This window comes from Coregonus lavaretus (genome assembly GCF_964263955.1).
Source record: "Coregonus lavaretus genome assembly, chromosome: 5".
NCBI lineage: Eukaryota > Metazoa > Chordata > Actinopteri > Salmoniformes > Salmonidae > Coregonus > Coregonus lavaretus.
In genome coordinates, this window is record NC_139992.1 from 4,637,937 (window position 1) to 4,653,658 (window position 15,722).

The window sequence follows — 15,722 nt, forward strand, 5'->3', positions numbered from 1 at the left end:
CTGTTGTAGAGTAGTGGCCCCCCTGTCTGTTGTAGAATAGTGGCCCCCTGTCTGTTGTAGAATAGTGGCCCCCCTGTCTGTTGTAGAGTAGTGCCCCCCCCCCCCCCCCCCCCCCTGTCTGTTGTAGAGTAGTGGCCCCCCTGTCTGTTGTAGAATAGTGGCCCCCTGTCTGTTGTAGAGTAGTGGCCCCCCTGTCTGTTGTAGAGTAGTGGCCCCCTGTCTGTTGTAGAGTAGTGGCCCCCCCGTCTGTTGTAGAGTAGTGGCCCCCTGTCTGTTGTAGAGTAGTGGCCCCCTGTCTGTTGTAGAGTAGTGGCCCCCCTGTCTGTTGTAGAATAGTGGCCCCCTGTCTGTTGTAGAGTAGTGGCCCCCCCTGTCTGTTGTAGAGTAGTGGCCCCCTGTCTGTTGTAGAGTAGTGGCCCCCTGTCTGTTGTAGAGTAGTGGCCCCCCTGTCTGTTGTAGAATAGTGGCCCCCTGTCTGTTGTAGAATAGTGGCCCCCTGTCTGTTGTAGAGTAGTGGCCCCCTGTCTGTTGTAGAGTAGTGGCACCAATACCAGGCATTGAGGTTTAGCTGTGTCCACTGTTCCAGTATTGTAAACAGTGAATTAGAACTCTTATTTAGGGTCAGTTTATGGGGGCTTAAATGTTAGCGCATTTAGTTGTGGTGTGAAGCTGAAGCCTTTAGTTGTGGTGTGAAGCTGAAGCCTTTAGTTGTGGCGTGAAGCTGAAGCCTTTAGTTGTGGCGTGAAGCTGAAGCCTTTAGTTGTGGCGTGAAGCTGAAGCCTTTAGTTGTGGCGTGAAGCTGAAGCCTTTAGTTGTGGCGTGAAGCTGAAGCCTTTAGTTGTGGCGTGAAGCTGAAGCCTTTAGTTGTGGCGTGAAGCTGAAGCCTTTAGTTGTGGTGTGAAGCTGAAGCCTTTAGTTGTGGTGTGAAGCTGAAGCCTTTAGTTGTGGTGTGAAGCTGAAGCCTTTAGTTGTGGTGTGAAGCTGAAGCCTTTAGTTGTGGTGTGAAGCTGAAGCCAAAATAGCAATTTTTTCAAGGAACACCTGGCCAATGTAATGGCTCTAAGATGTCAAGGGACACCTGGCCAATGTAATGGCTCTAAGATGTCAAGGGACACCTGGCCAATGTAATGGCTCTAAGATGTCAAGGGACACTTGGCCAATGTAATGGCTCTAAGATGTCAAGGGACACTTGGCCAATGTAATGGCTCTAAGATGTCAAGGGACACTTGGCCAATGTAATGGCTCTAAGATGTCAAGGGACACTTGGCCAATGTAATGGCTCAAAGACAGCCCCCCCCCCCCCCCCCCCCCTCCGCACCTCTCTGATTCAGAGGGGTTGGGTTATACGCAGAAGACACGTTTCAGTTGAATGCGTTCAGTTGTACAACTGACTAGGTATCCCCCTTTCCCTTTCCCACCATTAACACAGCAACAGCCCAGCCAGTCTCGTTACAATCACATCGGCAGTGATTATCACTACTGTCTGCTGTTGATCAGCACTGATGCCCAATGGGTACTTGACATGGAACTTGCAACTAAACATCCATCATGTTGGGGGAGTGGTTGGTAGTATGTTGTGGGTGTTCAGCTGCAATTCTCAGCCTGCTACTTGTTGTTTATGAGGTAGCCGGTGAGTTGCCTCGATTTAGTTACGAAAAAACAAGAGATCTTCGAAACCAAAAAAAATCAAACATTGTCTCAAGCGTTGTGGTGTTAGCATTACCTGGTGGAGTTTATTAGGCGTGTTTCAACACACAGCTGCGGCGGTGGGCCGCTGTGCCCTCAAATGTCCTGTTGTGTGCCAGGTCTCCCTGTGGCTTTCTACCCCACAGTGTTAATCTGGAGAAGTTCCTGGGAGAACGCATGTCAGATGACGCTGCCATAGGACCTCTGCTGCTGCCGTGTAGGTCTAGATATTTATAGCCCAGATTTACCCTAAGGTGTCCCCAAGGATCGTTTTGTTATTTTTCCTTGCTCCTAAAGACCTTCCCTGTTGTGACGGTTTGAATCGTTGCAGTATTAGAGGTTAATGTAGCCTAATACAACAAAAATATAAACGCAACATGCTATTGCTTAGGCCTAATCATGGCTGTCTCTTTTTGAAGGTCTATTAAGGTATTTGTATTAATAGTCTAGATCGTTTTACTACCTGGGATTGTGATTTAATAGCCATGATATACACTGGATCCAACCAATGACTGGTTATTGCAATGCTTTAATGCTTGTGATGCATTATGCATCCACCAGTGTGGAAAGAGGATCAACCAAATGTCCAGGCTATCTTTCAAATGGTAACTAACTACCAGCTAGTCCACTGAGATGGGAGACATTATCTCAATTACTCTCATGAGACCTAGCTATAATGAACAAAAATATAAACGCAACATGTAAAGTGTTGGTCCCATGTTTCATGAGCTGAAATAAAAGATCCCAGAAATGTTCCATACGCACGAAAAGCTTATTACACATCCCTGTTAGCGAGCATTTATCCTTTGTCAAGATAATCCATCCACCTGACAGGTGTGGCATATGAAGAATCTAATTAAACAGCATGATCATTACGCAGGTGCCCTTTGTGCTGGGGACAATAAAAGGAAACTAAAATGTGCAGTTTTGTCACAACACAATGCCACAGATGTCTCAAGTTTTTGAGGGAGCGTGCAATTGGATTGCTGACTGAAGGAATGTCCACTAGAGCTGTTGCCAGATAATTGAATGTTAATTTCTCTACCATAAGCTGCCTCCAATGTCGTTTTAGAGAATTTGGCAGTACGTCCAACCGGCCTCACAACCACAGACCATGTGGGCGAGTGGTTTGTGCTGATGTCAATGTTGTGAACAGAGTGCCCCATGGTTGCGGTGGGGTTATGGTATGGGCAGGCATAAGCTAAAAACAACAAACACAATTGCATTTTATCGGTGGCAAGTTGAATGCACAGAGATACCGTGTCGAGATCCTGAGGCCCATTGTCGAGCCATTCATCCGCCTCCATCACCTCATGTTTCAGCATGATAATGCACGGCCCCATGTCACAAGGATCTGTACACAGTTCCTGGAAGCTGAAAATGTCCCAGTTCTTCCATGGTCTGCATACTCACCAGACATGTCACCAATTGAGTAAGTTTGGGGCTGCTCTGGATTGAAGTTTACGACAGCGTGTTCCAGTTCCCGCCAATATCCATCAACTTTGCACAGCCATTGAAGAGGAGTGGGACAACATTCCACAGGACACAATCAACAGCCTGATCAATTCTATGCGAAGGTGATGTCGCGCTGCATGAGGCAAATGATGGTCACACCAGATACTGGCTGGTTCTCTGATCCATGCCCCTACTTTTTTTTTTAAAGGTATCTGTGACCAACAGATGCATATCTGTATTCCCAGTCATGTGAAATACATAGATTAGGGCCTAATTAATTTATTTGAGTGAATTCCTTATATGAACTGGAAGTCAGTCAAATCTTTGAAATTGTTGCATGTTGCGTTTATATTTTTGTTCAGTATGATGATAATACACAGGGAAGTTGTTTTACTTTGCTCTTGTTCTTTATTGTGTATTAAACACTATCGTAGAGCTGGAAGCCTGCACACTCAGTGTTTTCTGAAAGTACACGGAGTAGCCAGCCAAATAGAAAAAGTAGCCAGCCAGGGAGTTCCGGGGTGGGGGGGTCCGGGGTGGGGGGGTCCGGGGGTGGGAGTTCCGTGGTGGGGGGGTCCGGGGGTGGCATACCCCCCGGGGATTTTGTTTTGCAGAACGAGCTCTGTTTTGGTGGTCTTTCTAATTCTCATTCTAATGCCTTGATTCCATCCGAAACACACAGCTATATTATTGAATACTTTAACGACTTGACCTCCCAGATCGGTAAAATGAGTTGTGGTATTGAGTAGAAAGACATGACTTTACAGTTAAAATGACAGAAAATGTACGAGTTCAGTGTGTTGTTGTTTTGGATATCGTCTAGGCCTAGGCTTATATGATCAGGACTATTTTCTTAGTAAGACAACCCTTTTTAACATGAAACCTGTCTTCTCTTGAGATTCAAGTCATATTTACAGCTTTTCTACCAGATATGAATGGCCACAATGATGTTTGTTCTTCAAATGATGTATTTTATTGGCTCTGCTGCTGTGGACACTCAGGGGAAGGAAACCAATGTGTCATTTTGTAATTTGGGTGAACTATCCCTTTAACAGTTTGGCCTGTCAATCAATCACTGTGTGTGGGCTTGTCAGGGGAGGGGGCAGGATGTTTGTGACTCAAGGAATTGGTAGGGTTACCGACCTGTCAATCAATCACTGTGGGTGGGACTTTGATGGAAGGTGGTAGATTAGTAATCTAGTCTGAAAAACCAGTCTACATTTATCGTGGCAAAAAACCTAAGAAAAAAATATTGTGTTCTGTCAAGTAAACATGGATTCCCTGCTGAGAAACAATATATAATTGCAGGAAAATGTTTTTTTTAGAAATGCAAACATATTCAGGGGTAGGACCCCCCACCAGATTGTACAAACCCACTTTTATACAAAGTCAGGCGCCCATGAATAGACTTACAAGTATGATGGAAGAATGAAGCAGGTGTTAAACGTGGGCTTTGCTACACAGAAAGCAGGAGTTGCTACTCCATTGTCGAAATTTGAATCAAATCAGTAGACCTTTATCATTATCTTTAATAATACCGTATACGTACCATTAGCTTTTATAACCTTTCATCTGTTTTCTTTTGCCATATTTTGGACCGGAAGGAGGCTCTCTATCCACTACCTACTGTTCCTGCAGTGAGGATTCAACATTTTCATCGAATGTTTTCATAATTTATCTGCAGATTATCGGCAAAAAGCAGTAGTAGCCTACCAGTATGCAAATTAGGGAGCCAAATGAACGGCTCTCTCACCGATGCGATTCGGTTCCCGAAGTTCACCTAAAAGATCAGTTCAAAAAGAGCCGTTTGTTCGCGAACAACCCATCACTAAGCTACACTGACAAGTCACTTTAGCGGTCACTGGCAAGTCTCGACATGGGCTTTGAATCCTAGGAAAATACAAACAAGGTATTTGGTTTACTGTCCTGATGCGATACCATGGACATATACAATGGCTTGCGAAAGTATTCACCCCCCTTGGCATTTTTCCTATTTTGTTGCCTTACAACCTGGAATTAAAATGGATTTTTTTGGGGGGGGGGTTGTATCATTTGATTTACACAACATGCCTACCACTTTGAAAATGTAAGATGCAAAATATTTTTTGGGGTGAAACAAACAAGACATAAGACAAAAAAAACAGAACTTGAGCGTGAATAACTATTCACCCCCCCCCCCCCCCCCCCCCAAAGTCAATACTTTGTAGAGCCACCTTTTGCAGCAATTACAGCTGCAGGTCTCTTGAGGTATGTCTCTATAAGCTTGGCACACCGACTCCGTGGCTGTATAGTCCTATGAAACACGCGAAATAAAATAAAACATTACGTGGATTTCAACTCATCTTTACCAATTAAATTAGCCTACAGGGAATGTGTAAATTCACTCACAGGGGACGATGAAGAAGCCATCAGTAGATCACTAGAAGATGCATATTGTTCATTCTAGCGGGAGCTGGCTAGACAGACTTTTCTGATTTAGCGAATGGAAACTTTTCAATAAAAAGAAGCCTAGTTAATTTAACGAAGTGGAAAAAGTAGGCGGCTTACAACGAGTCTGGTATCGGTTATTTAGCCGACTGCCGGCGCTTATGGAAAACACTGCTTACTGTGTACTGGGACAACATTGTGGTAGTATTATTATTGAAGCATCATCAACCCATCTATCGTCCAGCATTGCAAGGACACATATTTAGTGATTTATGATGCATTTCGCCTTTTCATATTCAAGCGTAATGGGGGGCAAGTATCCAAACCAATTCTAGTTTTTAAATGAATGTCTTTGGAAGTTGAGTTGAACTTTTGGAAATGGATGGATTGGAACGGCCTACTTCTTCTACCAGGCTCCAATGGTGACTGGACTGGGGGTCCACCAGAACAGAATACCAGCTGCAGTCGCTAGCTTTCTGCTCTGGATAAAAGCACGCTATGCTCATTTGTGTTCAGAGGGTCACGTTGTTGCACACTGAGGTCATGTCTACTTCACCGCCATTATTATACTCGCTCAATGTTGTTTTCACACACACACGCACACACACACACACACACACACACACACACACACACACACACACACACACACACACACACACACACACACACACACACACACCAGTTTATCCAAGATGGCGTAGTAGTGCAGTTCTGTTTTTGTCGTGTGTCTGTAAATACCCAGTTTTTTTGTATTTTTCGTACATATTTCCCTATCAGACTTTTCATCCTTCTACAAAATATACTTTCCTGCAACCCGCCTCACTCAATGTGGAACGGATTCTATTATTGACTTACCTTTTATATAGAATCTCCAGTTGAAACTAGCTAGCCAGCTAACTAGCTACTTGCTATTAGCCACAGTTAGCGGTATTTCACCCAGAACATTGGATTTTTTTTTCTTCTGCGGGATTAATTTAATCACTGGATATTAATCACCGGATATTCGGCCAGTCTGCACAGCGCGTTATCGACCCAGAACATATCAGTTTTTCTGCCGGAATCACTGAATCACTGGACCTTTAACTCCGGATTCATCGCTACCAGCTAGCTTCAACTAAATGGACGCTGTGGTCTGGCTAATCATCCTGAGCTAGGCCCATCTCCCGGCTATCTACCTCTCTGTCAACCGGACGGGAACACCTAGTGTTGACACGGAGCCCCGCCGATCCTACACGACTGGTCTGCCGACGAAATCGTCTGATGTGGTTACGACGACGTCGACCACGAAGATTCCATCTGCTAACCCCGGCCCGCTAGCACACGCTAGCCGTGGCCTCTTACCTGCTAGTGCTTTAGCAGCCTCCGAACTATCCTATTGCTGTTCACCGGACCTTATGATAAATCAGCTATACAGCTGATGTCTGCTGGACTGTTCCTTTTTACGGTACTACATCCTGTTTATGTTTAGCCTCAGCCCAAACATGGTTAGCTTATTGTTGTTTCGGTTATTTCTAATTGTACTATTTCACTGTAGATCCCCCAGCCCAGCTAAACCTGCCGTAGATAGCTCCTTTGTCCCACCCCCCATACACGCAGAGACCGACTCAATTGATGCCTCTAGTGATACTATCTCTTTCATTGTTACCCAACGCTTAGGTTTACCCCCACTTTACTCATATCCTTCCATATCCTTGTCTGTACATAATGCCCTGAATCTTTTCTACAACACCCGGAAATCTGCCCCCTTTATTCTATGTACCCAACGCACTAGAAGACCAGTTCTTAAAGCCTTTAGCCGTATCCTTATTCTAGTCCTCCTCTGTTCCTCTTGTGATGTAGAGGCTAACCCAGGCCCTGCAGCCCTCAGTATCACTCCTACTCCCCAGGCGCTATCATTTGCTGACTTCTGTAATCGCAAAAGTCTTGGTTTCTTGCACGTAAACATCAGAAGTCTACTTCCTAAGTTTGAGTTATTCACTGCGTTAGCCCACTCCGCCAACCCTGATGTTCTAGCAGTGTCTGAATCCTGGCTCAGGAAGGCCACCAAAAATTCTGAAATTTCCATCCCCAACTATAACATTTTCCGTCTAGATAGAACTGCCAAAGGGGGTGGAGTTGCAATCTACTGTAGAGATAGCCTGCAGAGCTCTATCATACTATCCAGGTCTGTGCCCAAACAGTTTGAGCTTCTACTTCTAAAAATCCACCTTTCCAGAAATAAGTCTCTCACTGTTGCCGCTTGCTACAGACCCCCCTCAGCCCCCAGATGTGCCCTGGAAACCATATGTGAATTGATTGCCCCCCAATTATCCTCAGAGTTCGTACTGCTTGGTGACCTAAATTGGGATATGCTTAATACCCCGGCCATCCTACAATCCAAACTAGATGCCCTCAACCTCACGCAAATTATCAACGAACCTACCAGGTACAACCCTAAATCCGTAAACATGGGTACCCTCATAGATATCATCCTGACTAACATACCCTCTAAATACACCTCAGCTGTCTTCAACCAGGATCTCAGCGATCACTGCCTTATTGCCTGCGTCCGTAACGGGTCCGCGGTCAAACGACCACCCCTCATCACTGTCAAACGCTCCCTAAAACACTTTAGCAAGCAGGCCTTCCTAATTGACCTGGCCCAGGTATCCTGGATGGATATAGATCTCATTCCGTCAGTAGAGGATGCCTGGTTGTTCCTTAAAAGTAATTTCCTCTCAATCTTAAATAAACATGCCCCATTCAAAAAATACAGAACTAAGAACCGATATAGCCCCTGGTTCTCCTCAGACTTGACTGCCCTTGACCAGCACAAAAACATCCTGTGGCGTACTGCATTAGCATCAAATAGCCCCCGCGATATGCAACTTTTCAGGGAAGTTAGGAACCAATATACACAAGCAGTCAGGAAAGCAAAGGCAAACTTTTTCAAACAGAAATTTGCATCCTGTAGCACTAACTCCAAAAAGTTTTGGGACACTGTAAAGTCCATGGAGAATAAGAGCACTTCCTCCCAGTTGCCCACTGCACTGAGGCTAGGAAACACTATCACCACCGATAAATCTACAATAATCGAGAATTTCAACAAGCATTTTGCTACAGCTGGCCATGCTTTCCATCTGGCTACCACTACCCCGGCCACCAACTCTGCACCCTCCGCTGAAACTTGCCCATGCCCCCCCCCGCTTCTCCTTCACACAAATTCAGACAGCTGACGTTTTGAAAGAGCAGCAAAATCTGGACCCCTACAAATCAGCTGGGCTAGACAATCTGGACCCTTTCTTTCTAAAACTAGCCGCCGAAATTGTCGCAACCCCTATTACTAGTCTGTTCAACCTCTCTTTCATAACGTCTGAGATCCCCAGAGATTGGAAAGCTGCCGCGGTCATCCCCCTCTTCAAAGGGGGTGACACTCTAGATCCAAACTGCTACAGACCTATATCCATCCTGCCCTGCCTTTCGAAAGTATTTGAAAGCCAAGTTAACAAACGGATCACCGACCATTTCGAATACCACCGTACCTTCTCCGCTATGCAATCCGGTTTCCGAGCTGGTCATGGGTGCACTTCAGCCACGCTCAAGGTCCTAAACGATATTATAACCGCGATTGATAATAGACAGTACTGTGCAGCCGTCTTCATCGACCTGGCCAAGGCTTTCGACTCTGTCAACCACCGCATTCTTATTGGCAGACTAAATAGCCTTGGTTTCTCAAATGACTGCCTCGCCTGGTTCACCAACTACTTCTCAGATAGAGTTCAGTGTGTCAAATCGGAGGGCCTGTTGTCTGGACCTATGGCAGTCTCTATGGGGGTGCCACAGGGTTCAATTTTTGGGCCGACACTTTTCTCTGCGTATATCAATGATGTCGCTCTTGCTGCTGGTGACTCTCAGATCCACCTCTACGCAGACGACACCATTTTGTATACATCTGGCCCTTCATTGGACACTGTGTTAACAAACCTCCAAACGAGCTTCAATGCCATACAACACTCCTTCAGTAGCCTCCAACTGCTCTTAAACACTAGTAAAACGAAATGCATGCTTTTCAATCGAACGCTGCTGGCACCCGCCCACCCGACTAGAATCACCACTCTTGACGGGTCTGACCTAGAGTATGTGGACAACTACAAATACCTAGGTGTCTGGTTAGACTGTAAACTCTCCTTCCAGACTCACATAAAGAATCTCCAATCCAAAGTTAAATCTAGAATCGGCTTCCTATTTCACAACAAAGCCTCCTTCACTCATGCTGCCAAACATGCCCTCGTAAAACTGACTATCCTACCGATCCTTGACTTCGGCGATGTCATTTACAAAATAGCCTCCAACACTCTACTCAGCAAATTGGATGTAGTCTATCACAGTGCCATCCGTTTTGTCTCCAAAGCCCCATACGCTACCCACCACTGTGACCTGTACGCTCTTGTTGGCTGGTCCTCACTACATGTTCGTCGTCAAACCCACTGGATCCAGGCCATCTATAAATCACTGCTAGGCAAATCCCCGCCTTATCTTAGCTCATTGGTCACCATAGCAGCACCCACCCGTAGTCTGCGCTCCAGCAGGTATATCTCACTGGTCATTCCCAAAGCCAACACCTCCTTTGGCCGCCATTCCTTCCAGTTCTCTGCTGCCAATGACTGGAACGAATTGCAAAAATCTCTGAAGCTGGAGACTCTTATCTCCCTCACTAACTTTAAGCGTCAGTTGTCAGAGCACCTTACCGATCACTGCACCTGTACACAGCCCATCTGAAATTAGCCCACCCAACTACCTCATCCCTATATTGTTATTTATTTTGCTCTTTTGCACCCCAGTATCTCTATTTGCACATAATCTCTTGCACATCTAGCATTCCAGTGTTAATACTATTGTAATTATTTTGCACTATAGCCTATTTATTGCCTTACCTCCATAACTTGCTACATTTGCACACACTGTATATATATTTTCTGTTGTATTTTTGACTTTGTTTTTTACCCCATATGTAACTCTGTGTTGTTTTTATCGCACTGCTTTGCTTTATCTTGGCCAGGTCGCAGTTGTAAATGAGAACTTGTTCTCAACTGGCTTACCTGGTTAAATAAAGGTGAAATAAATAAAATAAACACACACACACAAACAAACAAACAAACAAACAAACAAACAAACAAACAAACACACACACAGAGGAGGTTGTTACAAGGTGATGGGTGTATTTTTGTCCACAGCAGTGCAGCAGCCAACAGTTTGTTTTGCCCTGGGTGTTGTGTCTAGTTATAGCCATATGGCCCTTCATGGCCTATAGTGATCCCTGGGTGTTGTGTGAGGGCCGCAGCCTGTCATGCAAACACACACACACACACACACACACACACACACACACACACACACACACACACACACACACACACACACACACACACACACACACTGGGCTGTCATCGCTGCAGGGGGTGGCTTATAAGGCAGCTAACTGTTCTGTATTCAGCTGTAACCACACCTGACCCATGCAGCCCAGTGGGGCCCACCAGGGTCTCAGTCTCATAGTGGGACACTTCTGCTGCCGTGTCATACGTATCCCCACCTGACCCCGTCCCTGCGTCCCCTCCTCCACTCCAGAGGAGCCCTGGGATTTGCGGAGCCAACAGAAACAGGAGAGCAGAGTAGGGGACAGCTAGTGGAAGTGCTGAGAGGGCTGGGAGATACTCAATCGGGCAGTATTTCTGTAGATAGGTAGGGGAAATATGCCCAGTTCAACGTAATATACTCTAGTATACTGGTAGTATTATGTTGTATCTGGTAGTATCTATTATTCATACTGTTTAAAGGCAGCAGGATGCAATGTGGTCCCAGTGTTTTCCATAAGCTCCGGCCTTCTGCTAAATAGCCGAAAACAGGCTCATTGTAAGCCAGCTACTAGGCTTCATTTTTATTTTAAAATGTCAATCCGTGAGTCAGAAAAGTCTGTATAACCTTCTACTGCTTTCTGCCGATTATCTGCAGATAAATTATGAAAACATTCGATGAAGATGTTGACTCCTCACTGCAGGAACAATTAGGAGAGAGAGCCTCCTTCCGGTCCAAAATATGATAAAATAAAACAGATTAAAGGTTTTAAAAGCTAATGGTACTTGTATGATATTATTAAATATATTGATATAGGTCTACTGATTTAATCTAAGTGTCGACAATGGGGTAATCAACTGCTGGTTTAACACCTGTGTCAGTCTTCCATAACACCTGTAGGTCTATTCATGATTTTGTTTCTCGACAGGGAATCCATGTTTACTTGACAGAACACAATCTTTTTTTCTTTTTGCCCCAATAAACTACATTGAAAGACTCGTTTTTCTGGGTAGATTACTGATCTACCGCCATCCCTCAAAGTCCCACCCACAGTGATCGATTGACAGGTCGGGAACCCTACCAATTCCTTGATTCACAAACATCCTGCCCCCTCCCCTGACAAGCCCACACACAGTGATTGATTGACAGGCCAAACTGTTAAAGGGATAGTTCACCCAAATTACAAAATGACACATTGGTTTCCTTCCCCTGAGTGTCCACAGCAGCAGAGCCAATAAAATCCATCATTTGAAGAACAAACATCATTGTGGCCATTCATATCTGGTAGTAAAGCTGTAAATATGACTTGAATCACAAGAGAAGACAGGTTTCATGTTTGATGTCGTCTTACTTGTAAGATAGTCCTGATGATATAGGTCTAGGCCTAGACGATATCCAAAACAACAACACACTGAACTCGTACATTTTCTGTCATTTTAATTGTAAAGTCATGTCTTTCTACTCAATACCATAACTCATTTTACCGATCTGGGAGGTAAAGTCGTTAAAGTAATCATTAATTTAGTTGTGTATTTCGGATGGAATCAAAGGCATTAGAATGAGAATTAGAAAGACCACCAAAATAGAGCTCGTTCTGCCAACTCCCTGGCTGGCTGCTACTTCTCTGCTGTTTCCGCTGGCCCCGGAGAAGTGAACAGATGAGTTCCGACACGGCTCTGTTCTTCTCTCTCCGTCCCTAGGAGGCAGACAGCTGGGAAATCATTGAGGGGCTGAAAATCGGTCAGAGCAACGTCCAGAGGCCAGATAAACACGAGGGCTTCATGCTGAAGAAGCGGAAATGGCCGCTGAAAGGCTGGCACAAGGTAGGGTCTGATGGGCGACAGAGAGGCAACACTTGTACTTGTTTTCATCGATTTCCTTGTTGCAAAACCCTTCAGAAAAGTCATCAACCACATCTTCTTTCAGATAGAGTACATTCATTTCCAGAGACAAGTACTGTTATTCACCTACTCAATGTTTGTTCTTGTTTTTCCACAGCGTTTTTTTGTCCTGGACAATGGGATGCTGAAGTACTCCAAGTCACCCATTGATGTGAGTAACCCTGACTAGTAGCCACAGGGCTGGGATGGAGGGCAGGGATGGAGGGCAGGGATGGAGGGCAGATATGGAGGGCAGATATGGAGGGCAGGGATGGAGGGCAGGGATGGAGGGCAGGGATGGAGGGCAGAGATGGAGGGCAGGGATGGTGGGCAGGGATGGAGGGCAGGGATGGCGGGCAGGGATGGAGGGCAGGGATGGAGGGCAGGGATGGAGGGCAGGGATGGAGGGCAGGGATGGAGGGCAGGGATGGAGGGCAGAGATGGAGGGCAGGGATGGTGGGCAGGGATGGAGGGCAGGGATGGCGGGCAGGGATGGTGGGCAGGGATGGTGGGCAGGGATGGCGGGCAGGGATGGCGGGCAGGGATGGCGGGCAGGGATGGCGGGCAGGGATGGAGGGCAGGGATGGTGGGCAGGGATGGTGGGCAGGGATGGTGGGCAGAGATGGTGGGCAGGGATGGAGGGCAGGGATGGTGGGCAGGGATGGTGGGCAGGGATGGTGGGCAGGGATGGTGGGCAGAGATGGTGGGCAGGGATGGTGGGCAGGGATGGGGGGCAGGGATGGTGGGCAGGGATGGTGGGCAGGGATGGAGGGCAGGGATGGCGGTCAGGGATGGAGGGCAGGGATGGAGGGCAGGGATGGAGGGCAGCCTCAGTTGGCATCACTATGGCACCATGGTAACTTAGCAGAAACACCCCAAGGGTCACTCTACTCATTGTGTTTCTGTTGCCCATGTCGGTCTGTAGGAAATCTCCAAATGACTGGCAAAACTGCTGCGTCCACACTAATCTGATGTTTCCAAAGGGTCCTTCCTTCCACAGTGTCTCCTGGAAGCAGCCATGTTCTTGTGAGCCTTGATCTCTTTGAACCAAACTGACAAACTAGCCTCACTGCATGGTATTGCGTAATAGTGCAGAATGATGATTCATGGTGGTTACTTTTGAAGACGACTTCAAGTAGGCCTATAAGACTTCAAGTAGGCCTATACGACCTCAAGTAGGCCTATAAGACTTCAAGTAGACCTATACGACCTCAAGTAGGCCTATAAGACTTCAAGTAGTCCTATACGACTTCAAGTAGGCCTATAAGAGTCAAGTAGGCCTTTCGATCATGATCCTATATCATTCTTTCATCACCTTGACATTCCATTTATTTATACAGCAACAATGAGATACCATACCTGCTCACATGACTTATGTTAACTCTCTTTTCTAAGATTCAGAAAGGCAAGCTGCATGGTTGCATTGATGTGGGTCTCTCTGTCATGTCCATTAAGAAGAAGGCCCGCCGCATTGACTTGGACACAGAGGAGCATATCTACCACCTCAAGGTTAGCGTGACAGAGATGGATGATAGGAGTCTCTTTCCCTCTGAAGGCTTGTCTGAGGGAAGATTACAATTTCTATGTACAATAGCCTACTGTGGCATCACTCTCTCCTCTCCTCTCCTCTCTTCATCACTCTCATCTTTCCTCTCCTCTTTCCTCTCCTCTTTCCTCTCTCCTTTCCTCTCTCTTTTCCTCTCTTCTTTCCTCTCTCCTTTCCTCTCTTCTTTCCTCTCTCCTTTCCTCTCCTCTCTTCATTCCTCTCCTCTTTCCTCTCCTCTTTCCTCTCTCCTTTCCTCTCCTCTTTCCTCTCTTCATTCCTCTCCTCTTTCCTCTCCTCTTTCCTCTCTCCTTTCCTCTCTCCTTTCCTCTCTTCATTCCTCTCTTCATTCCTCTCCTCTTTCCTCTTGCCTCTCTCCTTTCCTCTCTCCTTTCCTCTCTCCTTTCCTATTTTCTTTCCTCTCTCCTTTCCTCTCTCCTTTCCTCTCTCCTCTCTTATTTCCTCTCTCCTTTCCTCTCTCCTTTCCTCTCTCCTTTCCTCTCTTCTTTCCTCTCTCCTTTCCTCTCCTCTCTTTACAGATCAAGTCTCCAGACATCTTTGACTCCTGGGTGGTCAAGCTGCGCCACCACCGTCTCTACCGGCAGAATGAGATCGTCCGCTCCCCCAGAGACGCCCCCATAAGGACGTTTCCTCCCCCTGCCAGCACAGAGTCCCCCATCCCTCACCCCCACCCCCAGCCAGCTCCCTCCGCCGCTGCAGGACAACATGAAGTAAAGGTGGGCTCCACTTCCCTGTCAGTTAGGTTCACTTCCCTGGCGGTTGGCTCCTCTTCCCTGTCGGTTGGCTCCTCTTCCCTGGTGGTTAGCTCCTCTTCCCTGTCGGTTGGCTCCTCTTCCCTGTCGGTTGGCTCCTCTTCCCTGTCGGTTGGCGCCTCTTCCCTGTCGGTTGGCTCCCCTTCCCTGTCGGTTGGCTCCTCTTCCCTGTCGGTTGGCTCCTCTTCCCTGTCGGTTAGCGCCTCTTCCCTGTCGGTTGGCTCCTCTTCCCTGTCGGTTGGCTCCTCTTCCCTGTCGGTTGGCTCCTCTTCCCTGTCGGTTGGCTCCTCTTCCCTGTCGGTTGGCTCCTCTTCCCTGTCGGTTGGCTCCTCTTCCCTGTCGGTTAGCTGCTTTTTCCTGTCGGTTGGCTCCTCTTCCCTGGTGGTTAGCTGCTCTTTCCTGTCGGTTGGCTCCTCTTCCCTGTCGGTTAGCTGCTCTTCCCTGTCGGTTAGCTCCTCTTCCCTGTCGGTTAGCTCCTCTTCCCTGTCGGTTAGCTCCTCTTCCCTGTCGGTTAGCTCCTCTTCCCTGTCGGTTAGCTGCTCTTCCCTGTCGGTTAGCGCCTCTTCCCTGTCGGTTGGCTCCTCTTCCCTGTCGGTTGGCTCCTCTTCCCTGTCGGTTAGCTCC

At 46.9% G+C, this 15,722-nt stretch overlaps 1 protein-coding gene across 1 annotated transcript in view; it reads left to right on the forward strand.

The window, feature by feature from the left end:
- The window catches only part of LOC311129813 (oxysterol-binding protein-related protein 6-like), a gene marked incomplete at its 5' end in the record, with an annotated part of 60,412 nt that overhangs the window by 10,794 nt on the left and 33,896 nt on the right, over positions 1 to 15,722 (forward strand). Inside the window, 4 exons of the mRNA XM_084162268.1 lie at positions 12,603 to 12,725; positions 12,901 to 12,954; positions 14,178 to 14,291; positions 14,865 to 15,255. Coding sequence (XP_084018394.1) covers positions 12,603 to 12,725; positions 12,901 to 12,954; positions 14,178 to 14,291; positions 14,865 to 15,255 — 682 coding nt within the window. The remainder of the gene's footprint in view (positions 1 to 12,602; positions 12,726 to 12,900; positions 12,955 to 14,177; positions 14,292 to 14,864; positions 15,256 to 15,722) is intronic.